This window comes from Nilaparvata lugens, chromosome 5 (assembly GCF_014356525.2).
Source record: "Nilaparvata lugens isolate BPH chromosome 5, ASM1435652v1, whole genome shotgun sequence".
Classification (NCBI taxonomy): domain Eukaryota; kingdom Metazoa; phylum Arthropoda; class Insecta; order Hemiptera; family Delphacidae; genus Nilaparvata; species Nilaparvata lugens.
In genome coordinates this window covers 56,180,664-56,199,681 of record NC_052508.1, presented here as the reverse complement: position 1 = coordinate 56,199,681, position 19,018 = coordinate 56,180,664, and the positions used below count along the sequence as shown (strand labels likewise).

Sequence of the window (19,018 nt, the reverse complement as noted above, 5' to 3'; positions counted from 1 at the left end):
CACTCTCCTCATCTATTTCTACTTTCTCTCTCACTCACTCACTCACTCCTATCACACTCTCCTCATCTATTTCCACCTTCTCTCTCACTCACTCCTATCACACTCTCCTCATCTACTTCTACTTTCTCTCGCTCTCTCTCACTCTCTCCTACCCTTTCTCTCACCGGCCGTGTCACTCGGTGGCAGGCAGTTGGAATCGGCCAAGCGTGAACAGCAGAGAGCAGAGCGGAGCACATAGAGTGTGTATGAGAGAGAGAGAGTGAGTGAGTGAGTGTGTGAGAGAACGGTCAGATAGCATCGACGTAACATGATACGCTCGTTTATGCCAAACTACACTAACAGCGGCACAGGCAGGGCAAACTACCTGCGCACACATACTAACTCACACACTTTATCATCCTATTCCAGTGTGTCTCCGGGTGAGAAAAAGACAGTACAGTGTGAGTGTGAGGTTGGGGGGTGTTTTGTGAGGTGGTTAGGGGTGGCACGTCAGGGGCAGCAGAATTTCACCAGCCTCGCCTATCGATTGGTGGTACACTCTGTCACGTCTGCCCCCTTGTTACCCCGCTATCACCTACCTACTGTACTCACTCTGCACCCGTGTTGTTTGAATTAATCTCTCGTCGTCCGCCAGACCTGTTCAAACATGCCATTCGACCCCGCTTAACCACTTCCACCCCCCACCCTTCTACAGCAAATAGTTTTTACCGGCTGCCAAACACAAGTTCAAGGACCCGGCCGTCAAAATAATCACACATCACTGACAGGTATGTACGCAAGAGCTTATCAATAGAGCAGGCTCTAGCTAGGAACGAAGTTTGTTGAGATGTTGTACAAACGTGGAAAGTATGCAGAGATGCGCTACGAACACGTGTATTCCACTTCCCATCAGCTGATGCCATGCTTAATTATATAATAATGTATCTTAGGCCAGTATAAAGGTGCGTACATGAGCAATTCACTTTTAATCAGCTGATGCCAAGCTGTTTATATCTGTACCTTACCGTTTCTGTAAAAATACAGATATAATCAGCTGATTAACAGTGAATTGTTCATGTTCGCGGCGCGTGTATCTGTACGCACCTTTAGACTAGGTAGCCAGGCCACCGTCACCAGCTGTTTTGAAATTTGTCTTGAAAATAACATAAATTATTCAAGATCATAATCATCATAATTATATCATCATAGAGACAAATCTCAAAACATGAACTGGTGACGGTTGCCTGGCTACCTATAGTGAGGTCCACGTTATAATGGCAGTGAAGAAAGATAGGAGAAAAACGTTGCCAAGTCTTTCCATTTTGCTACTGAGTGTACACAGCTGTTACTCAATTCATCCCATTAAGTTAAATTTAATCTAATAATAATTATCATTTCTTTGATAAAATAATCATTTTAATTTTAAATTAATCAAGATTAAATATTTTCTCATAATTTGATAAAAAAATTTGCTTTTTTGATACACTGTGATACACCAATCTGAATATCAAAACAACAGAAATTAAGTTATTTGGTAGGTATTCTATTCCAATTTCTTTTAAAAATAGAAATCCTATCTAAAATAAGTAATTTCAATGGAAATAATTCTGAAATAACCTTTCAATTAGTACAAGTAGGTCTAACCTATAACTTAAGCATGGATGAAGTCTAGGATGGTAAGTTATCAACTTTTAAAATGTCATTTCAGGTATTTTAATTTGTGATTCTCATACGGTAATGTCTGAAAATAATTTAATTGTTTCAACTTTCAATCAAAATTAATTTTGTTACATTTTAAATCAATTATACAACTTGTGTACTAAAGTATTTTGATAGAATGAAGAAAAAAATGGTGGCTGAGAATTGTTTGTTTACTTTTGTGCAGTCACTGTCAAGAGTAAAAATAAAATATTCTGGCAAACTGACAACATTGCAAAGCTAGAGAGAGATAGCGCTATATTATGTTTTGTTGTATGATAGAAAAGGACAGCAACAGTGTGTTTGTGTGGATATGCAGCTATTCAATCAGCAGTGTTCAAAAGAGATATTGCCAATCGTACACTGCCATTATAACAATGTTATAATGGACCTCACTATAGTCTAATATCGGCCTTACTGCCTTTGTACAAATACACTTTGATTTCAGCATGATTTATACAATATACTTTGATAAAACAAAATAAATCTCATAGCACCCTTTATTCTTTAAAAAACATTGAAATAGTTGAACAACTAGTTTCGGTTTACACCATCTTCAGGTTCTAAAATAAAATAAAATTCAATAACTGTTTACAAATTGATATAGAACGAACATATATATGTTTAAATTCATATGACTAATTATTTTTGGTAAAAGTTATTAAACTTAGATTTATATATATTTTTTTTAATTTTAAATATTATTTATTTACTCTTAATTTTATCTACAAATTTTTTCTACTTATATTTACTTTTACTTTACAAAATAGGATTATTTAAGTCAAATTGGATTATATTTATTAAATTATTCCTATTCAATTAATCCAATTTAACTTGAATAATCCTATTTTTGATGAAATTAAAAGTAAATAAATAATATTTTGAATTTAAAAAAATAAATATAAATTTAAATCTAGGCTAATAACTTTTACCAAAAATAATTAGTCATATGAATTTGAACATATGTTCTTTTTATATCAATTTGTAAACAGTTATTGAATTTTATTTTATTTTAGAACCTGAAGATGGTGTAAACCGAAACTAGTTGTTCAACTGTTTTAATGTTTTTTAAAGAATAAAGAATGCTATAAGATTTATTTTGTTCTATTAATTTAAAAGCAGCCCATGTCAATAAGTGTTTCAGTATACTTTGATTATAGCATCAGCTGATTATATGCTACCAATATATGTATTTATTGCTTCTGTATAAATAGTGATACAATGTGAATAGCATCAGCTGATGAAAAGTCTAATACGCGTGTTGAAGGTGCATGAGTCGGTACGTACCTCAGGATACTCAACATACTATTGAGAAAAGTTATGAAAGAGAAACTAATGTTCATATCTTGATTTTTTCAACGCCTTTTAAACTTTTAATTGCTTCTTGTTTTTTTTACATAATAGGCCTACTCTAGCGTGAATCACGTTATAAAATGCTTTTAAAATACGAGATGGGTGACAGAGTTACCCAGGGAATTGGATTGCTCCATGTCCAAACTGAGCATTCTATGTTCATGAGAATAATTATTCTCTTGTTTGTTTAATTCAATTATCCTCTGCTATCCCACCACATACTCACTAGGTAAACGTCTACTGATACAAAATTAAATAACACTATATTCATGGGTCGAAAAATAATGAACTGCAATACTGTAACAGCGATTTATTTTTCAGAGCTTTTAGAAACAGTGATGAAGTAGTGTCAGAAAAATTGTACAGTAGAAATTTTCTAGAGTGCCCTTTGATGCAGATCAGTAATTATTTTAGTTTTTCTTTATAATAATATTCTTGGTTGTTCACTTTAGAGAAAAATAATTCTAGTAGATACAGACAGAAGTAACTCAAGACACCAAAATATATGAGAGTGGCTATTCTAACAGCAACGCCCCAACGAGCAGTGCAGCTTGCTTCCTATTGCTAGTGAGCTGTGGAGGTGAAATGGCGACCAATATTCCCATTGACCAATCAGACAGCTCCTTGGTTTCGAAGGCATAGACTGCTTATTCAGCTACTTCTAAATAGATGTGATGTTATTACGCTGAGAAGTGTATTCAAAGATAAGAATGCAAATTTAATAAGCAATATGGATTATTTCAAATGATTTTTGAAAATATAGCGTATTTTATATGAGCTAAATATAGTTTGAAAATTTCCAAATTTACTTTACTAACCATTCTTAACCATTTCATATTATATTGAAAACTATACGTCTAACGGACATTATTAGCCTATAAAGAATACAAACTTACAAAATCTCCTACAAATTTAATCGGTGAAGATTTCCCTTATCACTTATAGTTTTTGTGATATACGTTCTTGAAGGTGTGAATCTCAAAAGAAGAACTATTTTGCCTCCAATTTTCTCATATTTTTGACCTTATAACATTCCAACGACAGATTAGAAGTAATGCGTGCTGATAATAAGGTGATTGAGCATTAAATTCTCTTCAATTTGCTGCATAATTTCATAATTTTACACATTTCAATACGACTGTTGCGGCAGTTTTAGTGATGTATAAAATTCATATTGACAGTCATCAAGATAAAACACCAATTGGTACTTGTATGAACTACACATTTTATTCTCAGTAATGTTTACACTGTCACTGAGATAGAAGTTTTGTTCAGAGTTAATTATTGTTGCTGAACTTTACTATTTTGCTTAGTGTCCACTATAAGCGCCTTTTCATAGACCTTGATCAACGTTTTTGTTTTCAGCTGGCAATGAGGGAAGATTCATCGCATTTCTGCTCACATGTTCTGAATCAAAACATCCGCAAATAATATACAAAAGTTTCTGATCAATTAAGTGACTTTCTCAATAAAGCTAACCTCAAAGACACGATCAAATCACTTGGAAATTGATTTTCTCTTCAAAATGACTCAAGAAAATACTTCCCAGAGAGCATCAATCGACCTGAAGGGATTACAAGAGGAGCTTCAGAAAGCAATAGATGACGACAAGCGTTATTGGTTGGAGAATGATGCAAAATTTCGGGCAGTTGATCAGGGTACAATCACGTATGATGAGTTCAGAGACATTGTCAAAGCAGCGCATTTGCAGCCTTTGGAATGTAAGGACTTGAAAAATCTATCAACTTCCCACAAAGGATGTATTTGGAACTTGGTGTCTGGTTCGTCAGGTACTTCAAATTACATTGCAGATGAATCATCAAACTCAACTGCGAATATTGAAAACCTCACCATGACCAAAGAAAGTTTCCTCAAGAATTTCAAAAAGTGCTCCACGGATCAAGAAAGGTTTGTCATGCTACGGAATATCTCAGTTGATGGAGAGATACCTCGTATTTTTAGTTTAGAAATACCAGTTGATCTTATGAGCAGCATAGTTAGAGCTTTGATTGAATTCGATGATAATCCTGAATCTATAAAAACTGTGTATTCAATCTTGAAACACTTCACAAAAGTTCAAAGGTTTGAACTGGGTCTGCAATTTCTGAGCAGTATTGAAAAGAAAGAATACGGAAAACTGTTTGACAAACTGCTAGCTTCCACGCAAGTTTGTCAGCAAGATCTAGTACAACTTGGTATTACTGAATGTGAAATTAAATTGTTGAGAGAAAAGTACAAAGTTTGATTTAGATACCTGTTAAGTGCAGAGGAACTTTACCTATTATTCATACCAAGTTTCTTTATATCTCATGGAATAAAATTACTTCGCTTGCAACTTTATTTTCACTTCTCATGTAATAAAATGTATATCGCTTCTAATTGATGGTTCTCAGTCATTCATCATTTGAAGTTTCTACCAAATCAAAACTCCGATCAAACATTGGATTGTTTGTCCTTTTCTACTGTTTATGAGAGAAACTACTTGCTTCTCATCATAATAAGTATTTTCTCATTTCTTTGGAGTGTTAAGCTAACTGAATGGAATTATTTATTTATTTATTTATTTATTTATTTATTTATTATTTATTTATTTATTTATTTATTTATTTATTTATTCATTTATTTTATTTATTATTTATTTATTATTATTTATTATTTATTTATTATTATTTATTTATTTATTATTTATTTATTTATTTATTTATATTATTTATTTATTTATTTATTTATTATTTATTTATTTATTTATTTATTTATTTATTTATTTATTTATTTATATTTATTTATTTATTTATTTATTATTATTTATTATTTATTTATTTATTTATTTATATTTATTTATTTATTTATTTATTTATTTATTTTTTATTTATTTATTTATTTATTATTTATTTATTTATTTATTTATTTATTTATTTATTTATTTATTCATTTATTCATTTATTAGATAGAGCGAACAATACAATAGTCGGAAAAGAAAAAACAGACTATTGCCCAAAACTTCTTCAATTTCCTGATTTTGTCACAAATCGTCCAATATACTCATTGATATCCAGTTTTGATGACTTCAATTGATTTCTTGTAATGATAATCACTGCAAGGGTGTAAAAAATTTTCTCTGATGAAAAATACAGGGAGAGGTACTAATGAATATTTTGAGTTGTCCTAACCGGGATCAGTTATGTTGCTGCAGCCGATCATAAATATTGCTCAATATCTGGTCCCCGATCGAAATTGACAAAAAACTGAATGGTGAATTCAAGGAATCTACAATAATAATGTACTATTATTTTGGTATAACCATGAAATGAATCTCGCATGAATGAATTAGTAATTTTAGTTGAATGCTGAACTGTTATTGGACTGCAGAAAGTCTAGTAGAGTTCAGCTCAACTGATGAAGATCCAAAGCCAGGGCCACACTAATCATGCAGTGTTCTGATTCCACTACGATCCAATTACAGGTGACAAAGGCCTAGAATGGTATATGCTATACATGTCCATCATCCATCCCACAATAACCCGTCCACCAAACAGAGATATCAGAATATGAGTTGGATCGGAACATTGTATAACAGATGTGGCCCAGCCTTTATAAGTTAGTCACCGGTATTACATATTCTTTATCTTCTAAAACACATATTGAAATGGGCTGCTTTTAAATTAATAAAACAAAATAAAACTTGTAGCAACCTTTATTTATTAAAAAACTTAAAATAGTTGAACAACTAGTTTCGGTTCTAAAACCATCTTCAGGTTCTAAAATAAATAAATAAAATTCAATAACTGTTTACTAACTGATATAAAACTGACATATGTTTAAATTCATATGACTAATTATTTATGGTAAAAGTTATTAAATTTAAATTAAATTTATATTTTAAAATTTTAATTTTATTTATTCATTTTTAATTTTATCAAAAATAGGATTATTTAAGTCAAATTGGATTATATTTATTAAATTATTCCTATTCAATTTTGCAGTTTTATAGATATAAAATTCTTCTTTTACATTCAATTTATTACTTTCACTACCAATGCTTAATATTTTCATATTAGAATTTATATTGATATAATTATGATTATTCTCAATCAAATGTTCAGCAAACGCTGATTTTTGAGTAGTATTTTTTGAATTTAAAGCCTGAATATGTTCATTGAACCTTTTTTGAAAACATCTACGTGTTTGACCAATGTAAAATTTTTCACAATTACTACATTCCAGTTTATAAACGCCTGATTTTTTAAATTGTTCTTGTTGTATTTTTTTATTAGAAATCTTCTTTATTAAATTAAAAGCATTATTTGTTGTTTTGTATCCTAAATAAAATTGTTTTGCAAATGTCTTCCTAATTGCCTTATTGAGAATAGTGTTGTATGGAACACAAATATATTCCTTATTTTCTGAATTTTTATCATTTTGTTTTTTTATATCTATAAAACTGCAAAATTGAATAGGAATAATTTAATAAATATAATCCAATTTGACTTAAATAATCCTATTTTTGATAAAATTAAAAATGTATAAATAAAATTAAAATTTTAAAATATAAATTTAAATTTAAATTTAATAACTTTTACCATAAATAATTAGTCATATGAATTTAAACATATGTCAGTTTTATATCAGTTAGTAAACAGTTATTGAATTTTATTTATTTATTTTAGAACCTGAAGATGGTTTTAGAACCGAAACTAGTTGTTCAACTATTTTAAGTATTTTAATAAATAAAGGGTGCTACAAGTTTTATTTTGTTTTATTAATTTAAAAGCAGCCCATTTCAATAAGTGTTTTATAAAATGGCTAATCAACCCTATTACATTAAAAAGTGGAAATATCTTTTATTGAAGATGGCTAAGGTAAAAGAAGACATATCATTCAATAAGGTATGTTTAAAGAAGAGAATTATTCCTAAATATATTCAAATAACAACTAAATCTAAATCTATAGCTGCTTTGAAAACAATAAATACAGCAAAACGTATTTGGCTTAAGGAAGAGATAAATTATTTATACTCAAAACTTAGAAAGCTTAAAGTAGAAGAAAAGATAATACATACACAAATAAATGAACTATTCCATGAGGAATCGATCGAAGAATTTGAATTACAAATTAAATCTTGGATTACTCCATACATTGAAAAGAAGAAATTCATACATTTGAAAAAATAGAAATGCTAACCTTTGAACAAAAGAAAAATATTGACTCAAATCAATATTATAAAATTGATGAGTATGAATCATTTGAAAAAATGAAGAATTTAACAGATATTGAGTTTAATAAGAAAGAGAATGAATTACTTTCAAAAGCTTCAAAATATAACGTCAATTTGGATAATAAAACGAATGTAATTGAAGAACAACTTTTTGATATTGAAACCTCAATTAGATTCAAGAAGAGAGAGATCCAAGGTACTTTGAGGAACAATTTTGCGCAGGAACTCGGAAAAGATAACAATCTTAAGAAAAAAGAAATTTTAGTGAAAGCAAAAGAAGATATGAAAATTATTAATTCAATTTCAAAAAAATTAATTAATGGAAAAGCTATGATAACAAAAGCAGATAAAGGAAACACTACAGTTATCATTAAAGAAATAGATTATAATGATAAAGTAGAACAATTTATTAGAGAAAATAAATTTCAAACTTTAGGAAAAGACCCAACTAAAGAATACTGCAAAAATATAAATAATATTATATCAAAATGTGGAACTATTTCTAAAATAGATCAGTTTAAAATGAAAATGATTAATCCTGCCTCACCAATTTTCAGAGGTCAACCTAAAATTCACAAAGTAGGTATACCTATAAGACCTGTGGTAAACTATAGAAATGCTCCAACTTATAAAGCTTGTAAATATCTGAATAAAGTACTTCCTCAAAAAATAATAATAAATGAAAATTATAATGTAACAATTCTTACCAACTAGTTCAAAAAATCAAGGAATAACTATTCCAAGTCACGCAATTTTTCTATCATTTGATGTAGTCAACATGTATACTTCTATCCCAATTAATGAAACTATTAACATTTTAAAGCAAAACTTGATTGAAAATGATGTGAACAGTAATGAAATAGATGATTTAATAGCATTAGCAAAAACATGCATAGATCAAAATTATTTCACTTTCAATGACAAAATTTATAAGCAAAAGGAAGGTTTAGCTATGGGATCACTATTATCAGGATACCTTTCTAACATATATATGAACAATTTGGAAAAGTCTAAAATTATGAATGATAATAATCCTTTGAGAGAAAATATCATTTATTGGTATAGATATGTTGATGATATAATATGCTTATACAATAATAATAACGATGAAACACATGAAGATTTAGAAAAATATTTAAACTCAATTTCACCTTCTATAAAATTTACTATGGAAGTTCAAAAAGAGAAAATACATTTTTTAGACTTGAAAATAAGTAAGAGAAATGAGAAACATAATTTTAATATCTTCAGGAAACCCACGCATACAAATACTCTTATTCCAAAAGACTCTAACCATCCATGGCAGCAAAAAACAGCAGCATTCAGATCAATGATTTATAGATTGATAAATATTCCTATGTCAAAAGAAAATTATGAAAAAGAAGTGAAAATTATAAAACATTTTGCAGTAACAAATGGATATGATACCAAATTTATTGATAAGATGATATATAAGCAAAAATATAAACAAATTAATCCACAAAATGATAAAAATTCAGAAAATAAGGAATATATTTGTGTTCCATACAACACTATTCTCAATAAGGCAATTAGGAAGACATTTGCAAAACAATTTTATTTAGGATACAAAACAACAAATAATGCTTTTAATTTAATAAAGAAGATTTCTAATAAAAAATACAACAAGAACAATTTAAAAAATCAGGCGTTTATAAACTGGAATGTAGTAATTGTGAAAAATTTTACATTGGTCAAACACTTAGATGTTTTCAAAAAAGGTTCAATGAACATATTCAGGCTTTAAATTCAAAAAATACTACTCAAAAATCAGCGTTTGCTGAACATTTGATTGAGAATAATCATAATTATATCAATATAAATTCTAATATGAAAATATTAAGCATTGGTAGTGAAAGTAATAAATTGAATGTAAAAGAAGAATTTTATATCTATAAAACTGCAAAATTGAATAGGAATAATTTAATAAATATAATCCAATTTGACTTAAATAATCCTATTTTTGATAAAATTAAAAATGAATAAATAAAATTAAAATTTTAAAATATAAATTTAAATTTAAATTTAATAACTTTTACCATAAATAATTAGTCATATGAATTTAAACATATGTCAGTTTTATATCAGTTAGTAAACAGTTATTGAATTTTATTTATTTATTTTAGAATCTGAAGATGATTTTAGAACCGAAACTAGTTGTTCAACTATTTTAAGTTTTTTAATAAATAAAGGGTGCTACAAGTTTTATTTTGTTTTATTCTTTATCTTCTTCTTCTTTATATAATTATATAAAAATGAATGACTGTTTGTGTGTTAGTTTGTTTGTTCCCTATAGACTCGAAAACTACTTGACAGAACGGCATGAAACTTTGTGAATATGTTGTGTGAATATTGGGGATGGTTTTTGACCAGAAATTTTAATAGGGCGGCTAATAATAATTATAATCCATTTTACAGACCTATGTTTTCGAAATTGTCGAAATTTCGAGCGACTAACGTAAAACGAGAAGATCATCATGATTCAAGATCATGTTGTGATAATATGATTTAGCATCTAAACTTTCCAGCTGTAATAAACACGTCACTATGTGATAAAATTGTTTACTGGTATTAAAACGATAGTTTTAAGCATATAGGAAGTCCGTATTGAGATGTAAATGAAAATATCGATTGTAAGATAAATTTCATGATTCATCAAATAAAGTCAAGTGTGACATGAGATACATTGACTTTTTGTCGGTACGAAGTTCGCCGGGGTAAGCTAGTTGATTTATACAATAAGTACATCATCAAAATTATTATATGGAGAGAAAAAATTAGGTATCCTTATGCTATTCTCCTCCCAAGTACACTGAATTACAAATGTGGACTGGCTTTATATCGAAGATTTTATTTCACATAATAGAAGATATTAAAATTGCAAATATCCAAAATTCCATAAACAACAAATTCAAGAGTTAACTCAACATGGAATATTAAACCCAAAATTTCACAACTGGAATGATGGATGATATTAATCAACTCTAGACTACTCGTTGTATATTTCATACGTCATACGACATAATATGATATGACTTATAAACTCATTCCATATGTGGTACCGGTATTATATTATTATGACGTACGTAAAAGCTGTGTTCTTACTGGTGGAAATTTAAGACAGGCTGAGGACTTCATTCTGGAAATTTCCAGCGGTGATAAACAGTTTGAGATGGATACTCGTGCAGAGACTCGATAATCAAAAGTTAAATTGAAGTTTCATGATATGCTATAAAAGCATAAGTGAGGGGAATATTTCTCTAGCTTACGACTGATCTCGATTCCTGGTGCTAGAGAATTCTGAGTTGAAGTCAGTCAACCTTTACAATGAGCTCTAATCCTCCAGTATAGTGAGGTTTTAGGTTGAAATTCAGCTTTGGATAGATTTCAGCAGTAGATTCATCAGATAAAAGAGGGCTTGGCATAGATCAAATTTCATCTCATATAATAGCATTATCGCACCCAGACTTGTGTCCACCTCACTTATTCATTTTGACAATATAAAATTGGAAACTGAATCTTGTTCACTGAATTCTCTTCAGTACCGTATAAATGAGTATGAGACTCATTATTAAATCGAGCAAGTTTTTGTAACCGGAACGAATCGAACAATGATCAGCAACTACTACTATGATAATTTGAAAAATATGGCCAAGAAAGTAACATATTTTTCTGAGGTTTTTGCAAGCTCTTGGGCCAACATGAATTCCCATCACGCCCTCACTATATATTGGAGAATGAATTGGATTTCCGTTCAATCACAATTACTGAAAAAAGCAGAAAATCTGCTTCTATTGAACATTTTTCAACAGCAATCTTTTCTACATAGAATTATTCACAGTTACGATATTCCATGAAAAATTTCCAATAATAATGAAATATTATTGATTCGATATTTCAATTGATAATGGTGGCCTCATAGGAATTGTAATGAAGCGTCGGATATAGCAGCTCTGAAAGCCGTTGGATGTCTACAAATAGTGTTTGCATGCTTGAAAATGTAATATATCACCTGAGTTGCGTTTGTCATACTAATTGCGTTCTAATTTCATTTGCGTAGTAATCTCACGTAAATCAGGAGAATAGAATGCTCATCCAGTATTAATTTGGAAACCAGGCATAGATTTTTCGTAGTCACGCTCAGCAGCAATTTCTAGTAATGAAATGTGATTCCAATGATAACGACATGAATAGATGTACGGTGTGTAGTTTGTAAATTTTTGTTCAATATGTTGAAAAATTTTGTAAACATCTTGAAATATTACACGATATTAACTCATGTGAAAAATACAGATCACAAACCACCGATAGAAACTACTCTACTGTCCAGTAAGTCTTCAATAACTCTTATACAGAAAACTCTGAGACAATCATAGAGGATGATAAGAGTAATCCTAATCAATTCAAATGTTTTTGAAGGGAACATTCAACTTCCAGATAGCCTACTGTTTGTTCATCTAGTACAATTAACATGGAGTATCAAAATATCTACAACTATGAGGATTACTCAACATGAACAGTTGATATTTAAATATTCATTCTTCGTTGATTCACTGGTGATTTTAATGTGAGGTAATATAAGCTCATAATCAAACTGATCTTATAAATACTTTAGTGAACTTCTTTGATTAGTGCTTGCAGAACTGGAAATTGGTGATTTTCGTGGGAAACACTCAGGATGGTCTTACGGTATTTTCACCTCTCTTCCTTTGTATTATGCCTATTTATCTCTCACCCAATCATATTTATTTGTGTTAAAACATGTAACATATTTAATTTGGATTGATTAATAAGAATCCCTAGCTAAAATATTTATAGGTCTAAGTAAAGTAACTGGCTAATATCGCCAAAGAGATAACAGAAAGATTAGATAATATCAGATTGTCCTGGCTAAACTGTACAACAGCCTAAGAGGAATCGAAATAAGTTTTTGCTAATATATAATATTATATAAAATATTGAAAATTGAGGTTAGGGATAAACATTTAGTGATCGGCGACCTAACGATCGACCGAGCCATGCAACGTAGAATCTGACCAAACACCTTGGCAGAAATTTATTGTGGCAAAACGGCGCCCTCAGTGCTTCGAGATTACATGAGAATCAAAGCTAGCTCGTCGAAAGGGTTTTCTCATAAATTAAGAATTTAGTAAAAAATACTTGCGCAAGTAAATATAGTATTAAAGGTATTTTATTAGAAGAGTAACGAGTCAATACATATCAGAAGTTCTATAAATCAAAGAAGTATAAAATGTAGGCTAGTAATACATATTCATATGATCTTTAATTTCTGCAATATAATTTGCGATAGTTTGTTGTAGCTCTGATTCACTAGATGAATTGCTCTATTTATTCCGTCAGGTGCTGAATCTTGCACCCTGAGATAAAATATATATTCATTGCAAAGAAATCTATTGGATACTATAGAATTTAATATATATATATATTTGGATTATTGGTTGTCAATTTATCAAGCTGATTTTAAGGAATCTATTTTTAATGGAATTGTCCAAGTCGACAAGTATTAGCAAGCTAATATCGCAGCTACATGCAAAAGGATGCATATGATTATAAGATAAAAGCACATGGTAACGTTTCGTGCTATAAAATTTAGAGAATAGTATTTAGCCTGTGATATTTTATTGATTTCGATTATTGTTCTATTTTTATATTATATATTTTTTATCGCTCTATATATTTTTTGCTCTGATTTATTTTTTGCAATATTTGTCAATATATGTATCAAATTGTTTATGGTGTGCAATTTATTTTAATTCCTCAATACTATAGGATAAGTACCATATATATATTTTTATTTTTTAATGAATTATCAGAATTATTGTGGAAGCTCATATCTGGGCCTGTAAAGATCTTTATGAGACTGTATCCTATTAAAAACCACGACCTAATTTTTATAATTATATTAAAATATTTCATGCTCTACCGACTGATGCCAAGCAGGAGGCTAATCGTTTTTTAAAAATAAAAAATAACGTGACAAACAAGAAACTTACTTCAATAGTTATTGCTATGGAACAGATATCGGAGCCTTCCAAGCGATTCAAAGTTATTCATATAGGATGATATTACAGATTATTAAGGTGAAATAAAAACGATATTTCAAAAAAAAAATTCACCTTAATAACGATTAATTTCACAATATATCTGTTCATAGTGTAAATTATATAACAGATTACTGAAACAGTATTTGCAAATGAACATTTGTGTTGAATAGTTTTGAGCACAATAAAAAACAGTATGAGTTAGCCGGTGGAATCATGAACAAGATCTTTCCTAATATAGTTTTATTATTATTTTCAAATAGAGACAGTACGTATTGAATCGTCTCTTCCCTCGATGTAATAGACTAATTTCAACGATCGAGAATTAGAGCTGAAAAATGAATTTTGTTTAGGTTTTTCAAACGTCGTCAAACTATTTGCAGAATATACATCCTGAATTAGAATACCTGACACATCTTCCACATTAGCAGAGCTATAAAGCGACTTGAGCAAATAGCACTATAACAACTTCTCAGGGATGAACATGATTGTATTAAATGAAAAAATGAAAGGTATGGTGATGTAGATTGGGACCCATACCTATCCTGTACCTTTTATCGAGATCGTTTGGTTTTCAAGATTCTACAGAATTGTGGATTTTTTGCTTTAAAAATGGAATCCGTATCAACGCTGTACAGGATAAAGCAGTGGCACTTTGAATAGCGCTATTGAATTCCATTATCCCTTTGTGCTGAGACGACCAGTTAAAAGGAAAAATGAGCCAGATCATAAAATGAAATGAAGAAAATGTATTCGTTGAAGAGCAGTCTTCATTGCATCGATAGCCGCAAACGTTTCCAGAATATTTAAAAAACTGTGGTTGGAACATTTTGCGATTTATCAGCTGTATATAGATTTATCATCTCACTGGTACTGTGAGGGTTCTATACTGTAGATTGATGTAAATCGTATTTGGATTGGTCAATTTTTATAATTTTGATTATTTGTTATTTGTGCATCCCATGTTTAATCGTGGGAACATAGTAGGACTAGGCTGAGTCAAATCTAAACAGCCCTGAATGTGCTTTCCAGGACTAAAGCTTGAAATAACTAAGCTTGAAGTTTTGAAATATCTAGGCTTGAGAAGCTCTAAGGATTTTAATTGGTAGAATGGAGAATATTATCAATTAAATAAGGTACACCTACGATAATTTCATTGTTTTTTCAATGTTTTAGTGTTCAACATGGGGTGTTCGAGTGACCCCTTGCATTATTGACTTCTAAATGATGAATCGAGCCCATAAGCTGGGCATCATTCTTGGCAGAAAATTTACATAGTTGGAAAGCACTGAGGCTCCACATTAGAAGAATGAAGATTAGAAGAGTGGAAAAGATTGAGCATGAAAATCTCTTCAAGTAATGTTCAGTAACATTTTCACCTAAAATTGAAAATTAGCTTGAAATTTGAGTAAATGTGATTATTCAATTGCAGACTGTTGGCAACTTGATTCTATTGAATCATTCACTATGAAGAGATAGCAGATCTCGTGTGTATCCAGCGTTATTGTCCTGTCACCAGCTGGCTCAGATCTTATAATAGAGACTTGAGATGCGCGGGAACACTAGCGTCAGGTGATCAATTTTCATAACGGCAAGGAAAGTTGTGTGAGTGCGCCACACCAGATTTTATCAGTGTAGGGGAAGAATGAACAGAGCTGCACTCTAGTATGAAAAATAACATAATTTTAAAAATAATTAATAGAGAATAATTAGTCTAATTATATATGAGAATAGCCTATGAATATGTATATAAGCAGGAAAAGAGAACAACGACGTGTTTTCAAAAATCCTTTATTTCTTGAATCATGCATTTCTTTCGAAGTCAAGCAAGATAAGATGCAAGAAAGGATACGATTGATGCGGTTTTTGAAGCCCAGGTGTGTAGCAAAGAGACCCATAAATATATTGCGACACCGTAGCCGCAACCATCTTGCAGTCTGTGATAAATATCGCAAAAAGCGATAAGATTCCAAGATGGTGGAGTGCCGAAGAATCTTAAGAATCCAATATACACGCGAAAGGAATGGGAATGTCGTATATCTTCGCCCACCGTCGGGCCAACACTGCAATTCGCGTCCATCCTCGATATAGGTATAGTGCGGCTATATAGGTACTCCCTAAAATATAGGTGAACCCTATAAGGGCTTCTACGCCACGCGTCACGGTGGCTCACCTGATGAAATTCTGTGCTCGGTATTTCATTGCAAGTTCCAAGAAAAACGGCCCAGAATTTTTTTTTGTGAATAAGTATTTATCTTCTTGAATGGCAGGTTCTGTCCTTTCTTGGTTTTCAGTGAGCAAAAACGTGTTGAAGTAATGCTGTTCGATTGATTTTCACGATGTTGTTCGATTTTAAAATTTTCAATTTCTTCTCTTTTTCTTGAAGTAGGCTTGCTACCCGCTCTCTTTTTTTAGTTAGTCTATTTTGTTTTTTCTTTAGTCTATTTTCTATTTTGTCTTGTGTTATTTCCTATTTATAATGTTTGTTCCAAACCATTTTATTGTTATTTTTTAATTTCTTTCTTCCTTATTAATTTAGTTTATGTTTGTGTAAACAATTGATTTTCAAATAGGCTTGTTTTGACATAAAGCTGTAAGCCTCTATTATGCTGTAATTTTTCTATTGATGTGGATAAATAAATAAATTATTGACTTCTGAATGATTGATTCAGCCCAAAAGCCCGGAACTGATGTGGACAACATACTCAGCAGAAAATTGCATTATTAGAAATACAGTTGATGCATTGTAGGTGTTTGATTCAATGCTATAAACCAAGAATTGTATTTAAAAAAATTAAAACCATTAAAAATGAAGTGTTCATAATTTCTTTGGAAACTTTTTTACCGAGAAAATGAGTCAAACCAAGAATTGTATTTAAAAAATTGAAAACCATTAAAAATGAAGTATTCACAATTTCTTTGGAAACTTTTTTACCGAGAAAATGAGTCAAACCAAGAATTGTATTAAAAAAATTTAAAATCATTAAAAATGAAGTGTTCACAATTTCTTTGGAAACTTTTTTATCGAGAAAATGAGTCAATCCAAGAATTGTATTTAAAAAATTTAAAACCATTAAAAATGAAGTGTTCACAATTTCTTTGGAAACTTTTTTACCGAGTAAATGAGTCAAACCAAGAATTGTATTTAAAAAATTTAAAACCAATATAAATGAAGTGTTCACAAATTCTTTGAAAACTTTTTTACTGAGAAAAATGAGTCAAACCAAGAATTTTATTTAAAAAAATTAAAACCAATATAAATGAAGTGTTCACAATTTCTTTGGAAACTTTTTTACCGAGAAAATGAGTCCACATATTTCACATACAATATAAATAAATATGTTATTTTAGTCAAGACTTTTGATAGACAATATTGTAGTATACTACAATATTCATCTTCATGACAACAGCTCTCATTTATGTTATGTGATAATTTTGAGCCCAATAAACATGGATCGTGTAATAATCATGGATTTTTATGAACAATACAGACTCTAAGAATAAGGCTGAATCATCAGAATCAATTCTAGGAATTGAAAAAATTATAAACTATTATTTGAACTGATTGTTGAGATTAAAAATAATTTAAACTCATGATCCACGGTCCACGTTATAATGACAGTATTTGATCAACTTTGGTTTTGCTATCCTAGTTTATCATTCGACAAAGCCGGTGGTACTATCCTTTTCTAGGTCCACAACGATGCCAATTATGTTTTTGACAGTGTAGAAATATAATTAATCAATGCAGAGAATCGGTAACGCTATTCTTCTATCTTTATCCACTGCCATTATAACGTGGACCTCACTATAGTTAAGCCAGTTACACACACATCGATTTTTAGATGTACGATTTTCTGCCGTCCTTATGGATTCTATCAGATTTAACGGAACTTGGCAAACAGCTCCTGCTTGACATCATATATTTAATTCTATTAATCTAATAGAATTTATAAGGACGGCAAAAAATCGTACGTCAGGAGTATGTAACAAGCCTTACATACACAAATCGATTTTCAGATGTACGATTTTCTGCCATTTTATAAATTCTATTAGATTGAGAATGAATTAACTTGGCGAAAGGTTATTTATTCATGTGTTTGCCAAGTTCCGTTCTGGCAGAATTTATAATTAGAAAAGCGTTTTTTTTTCAAATTCAAATTCAAATTGAGTTTATTGTAATGATTTTGTGAATAAACTCAATTTGAATTTGATTTTCAAAAATTTGATTAGACTCAAATTCAAATTGAGTTTATTGTAATGATTTTGTGAATAAACTCATTTTGGATTTGAATTTGAATTTGAAAAAATCTCTTTTCTGCCATCTTATAAATTCTATTAGATTGAGAATGAATTAACTTGGCAAAAGGTTATGTATTCATGTGTTTGTCAAGTTCCGTTCAGGCAGAATTTATAAAAACAGCAGAAAATTTCGAAAAATCGATGTGTAGGCCTAATTGGCTTAGTGATCAAGATGTGATTCACAGTATTATAGTTTCAAGGAATATTCAAGTTGAGGAAAAGTATTCTATAGATAGATTCTACTAGCGCGAAAACTTGAAATTTGCATTGAATAGTTTAGATATTAGTGGGTTGAAACCTGATCCTTGTTGCTTGGAAACATCAAGTTGAGCTGGAGTAGAAGTTCATGTAACTGGAAATAACACGGCAAATGTGAAACATTGCCTGGAAA

The 19,018-nt window shown here is 30.2% G+C and overlaps 1 protein-coding gene across 1 annotated transcript; it reads left to right on the top strand.

The window, feature by feature from the left end:
• The first annotated feature begins 227 nt into the window (after positions 1–227).
• On the top strand, positions 228–5,409 carry LOC111063495 (coiled-coil domain-containing protein 103). Its single transcript, XM_039428823.1, has 2 exons — positions 228–767; positions 4,396–5,409. Exon 2 carries the CDS (start codon positions 4,556–4,558, stop codon positions 5,273–5,275), a length of 720 nt encoding a protein of 239 aa, XP_039284757.1. The 5' UTR covers positions 228–767; positions 4,396–4,555; the 3' UTR covers positions 5,276–5,409.
• Positions 5,410–19,018: the final 13,609 nt, after the last annotated feature.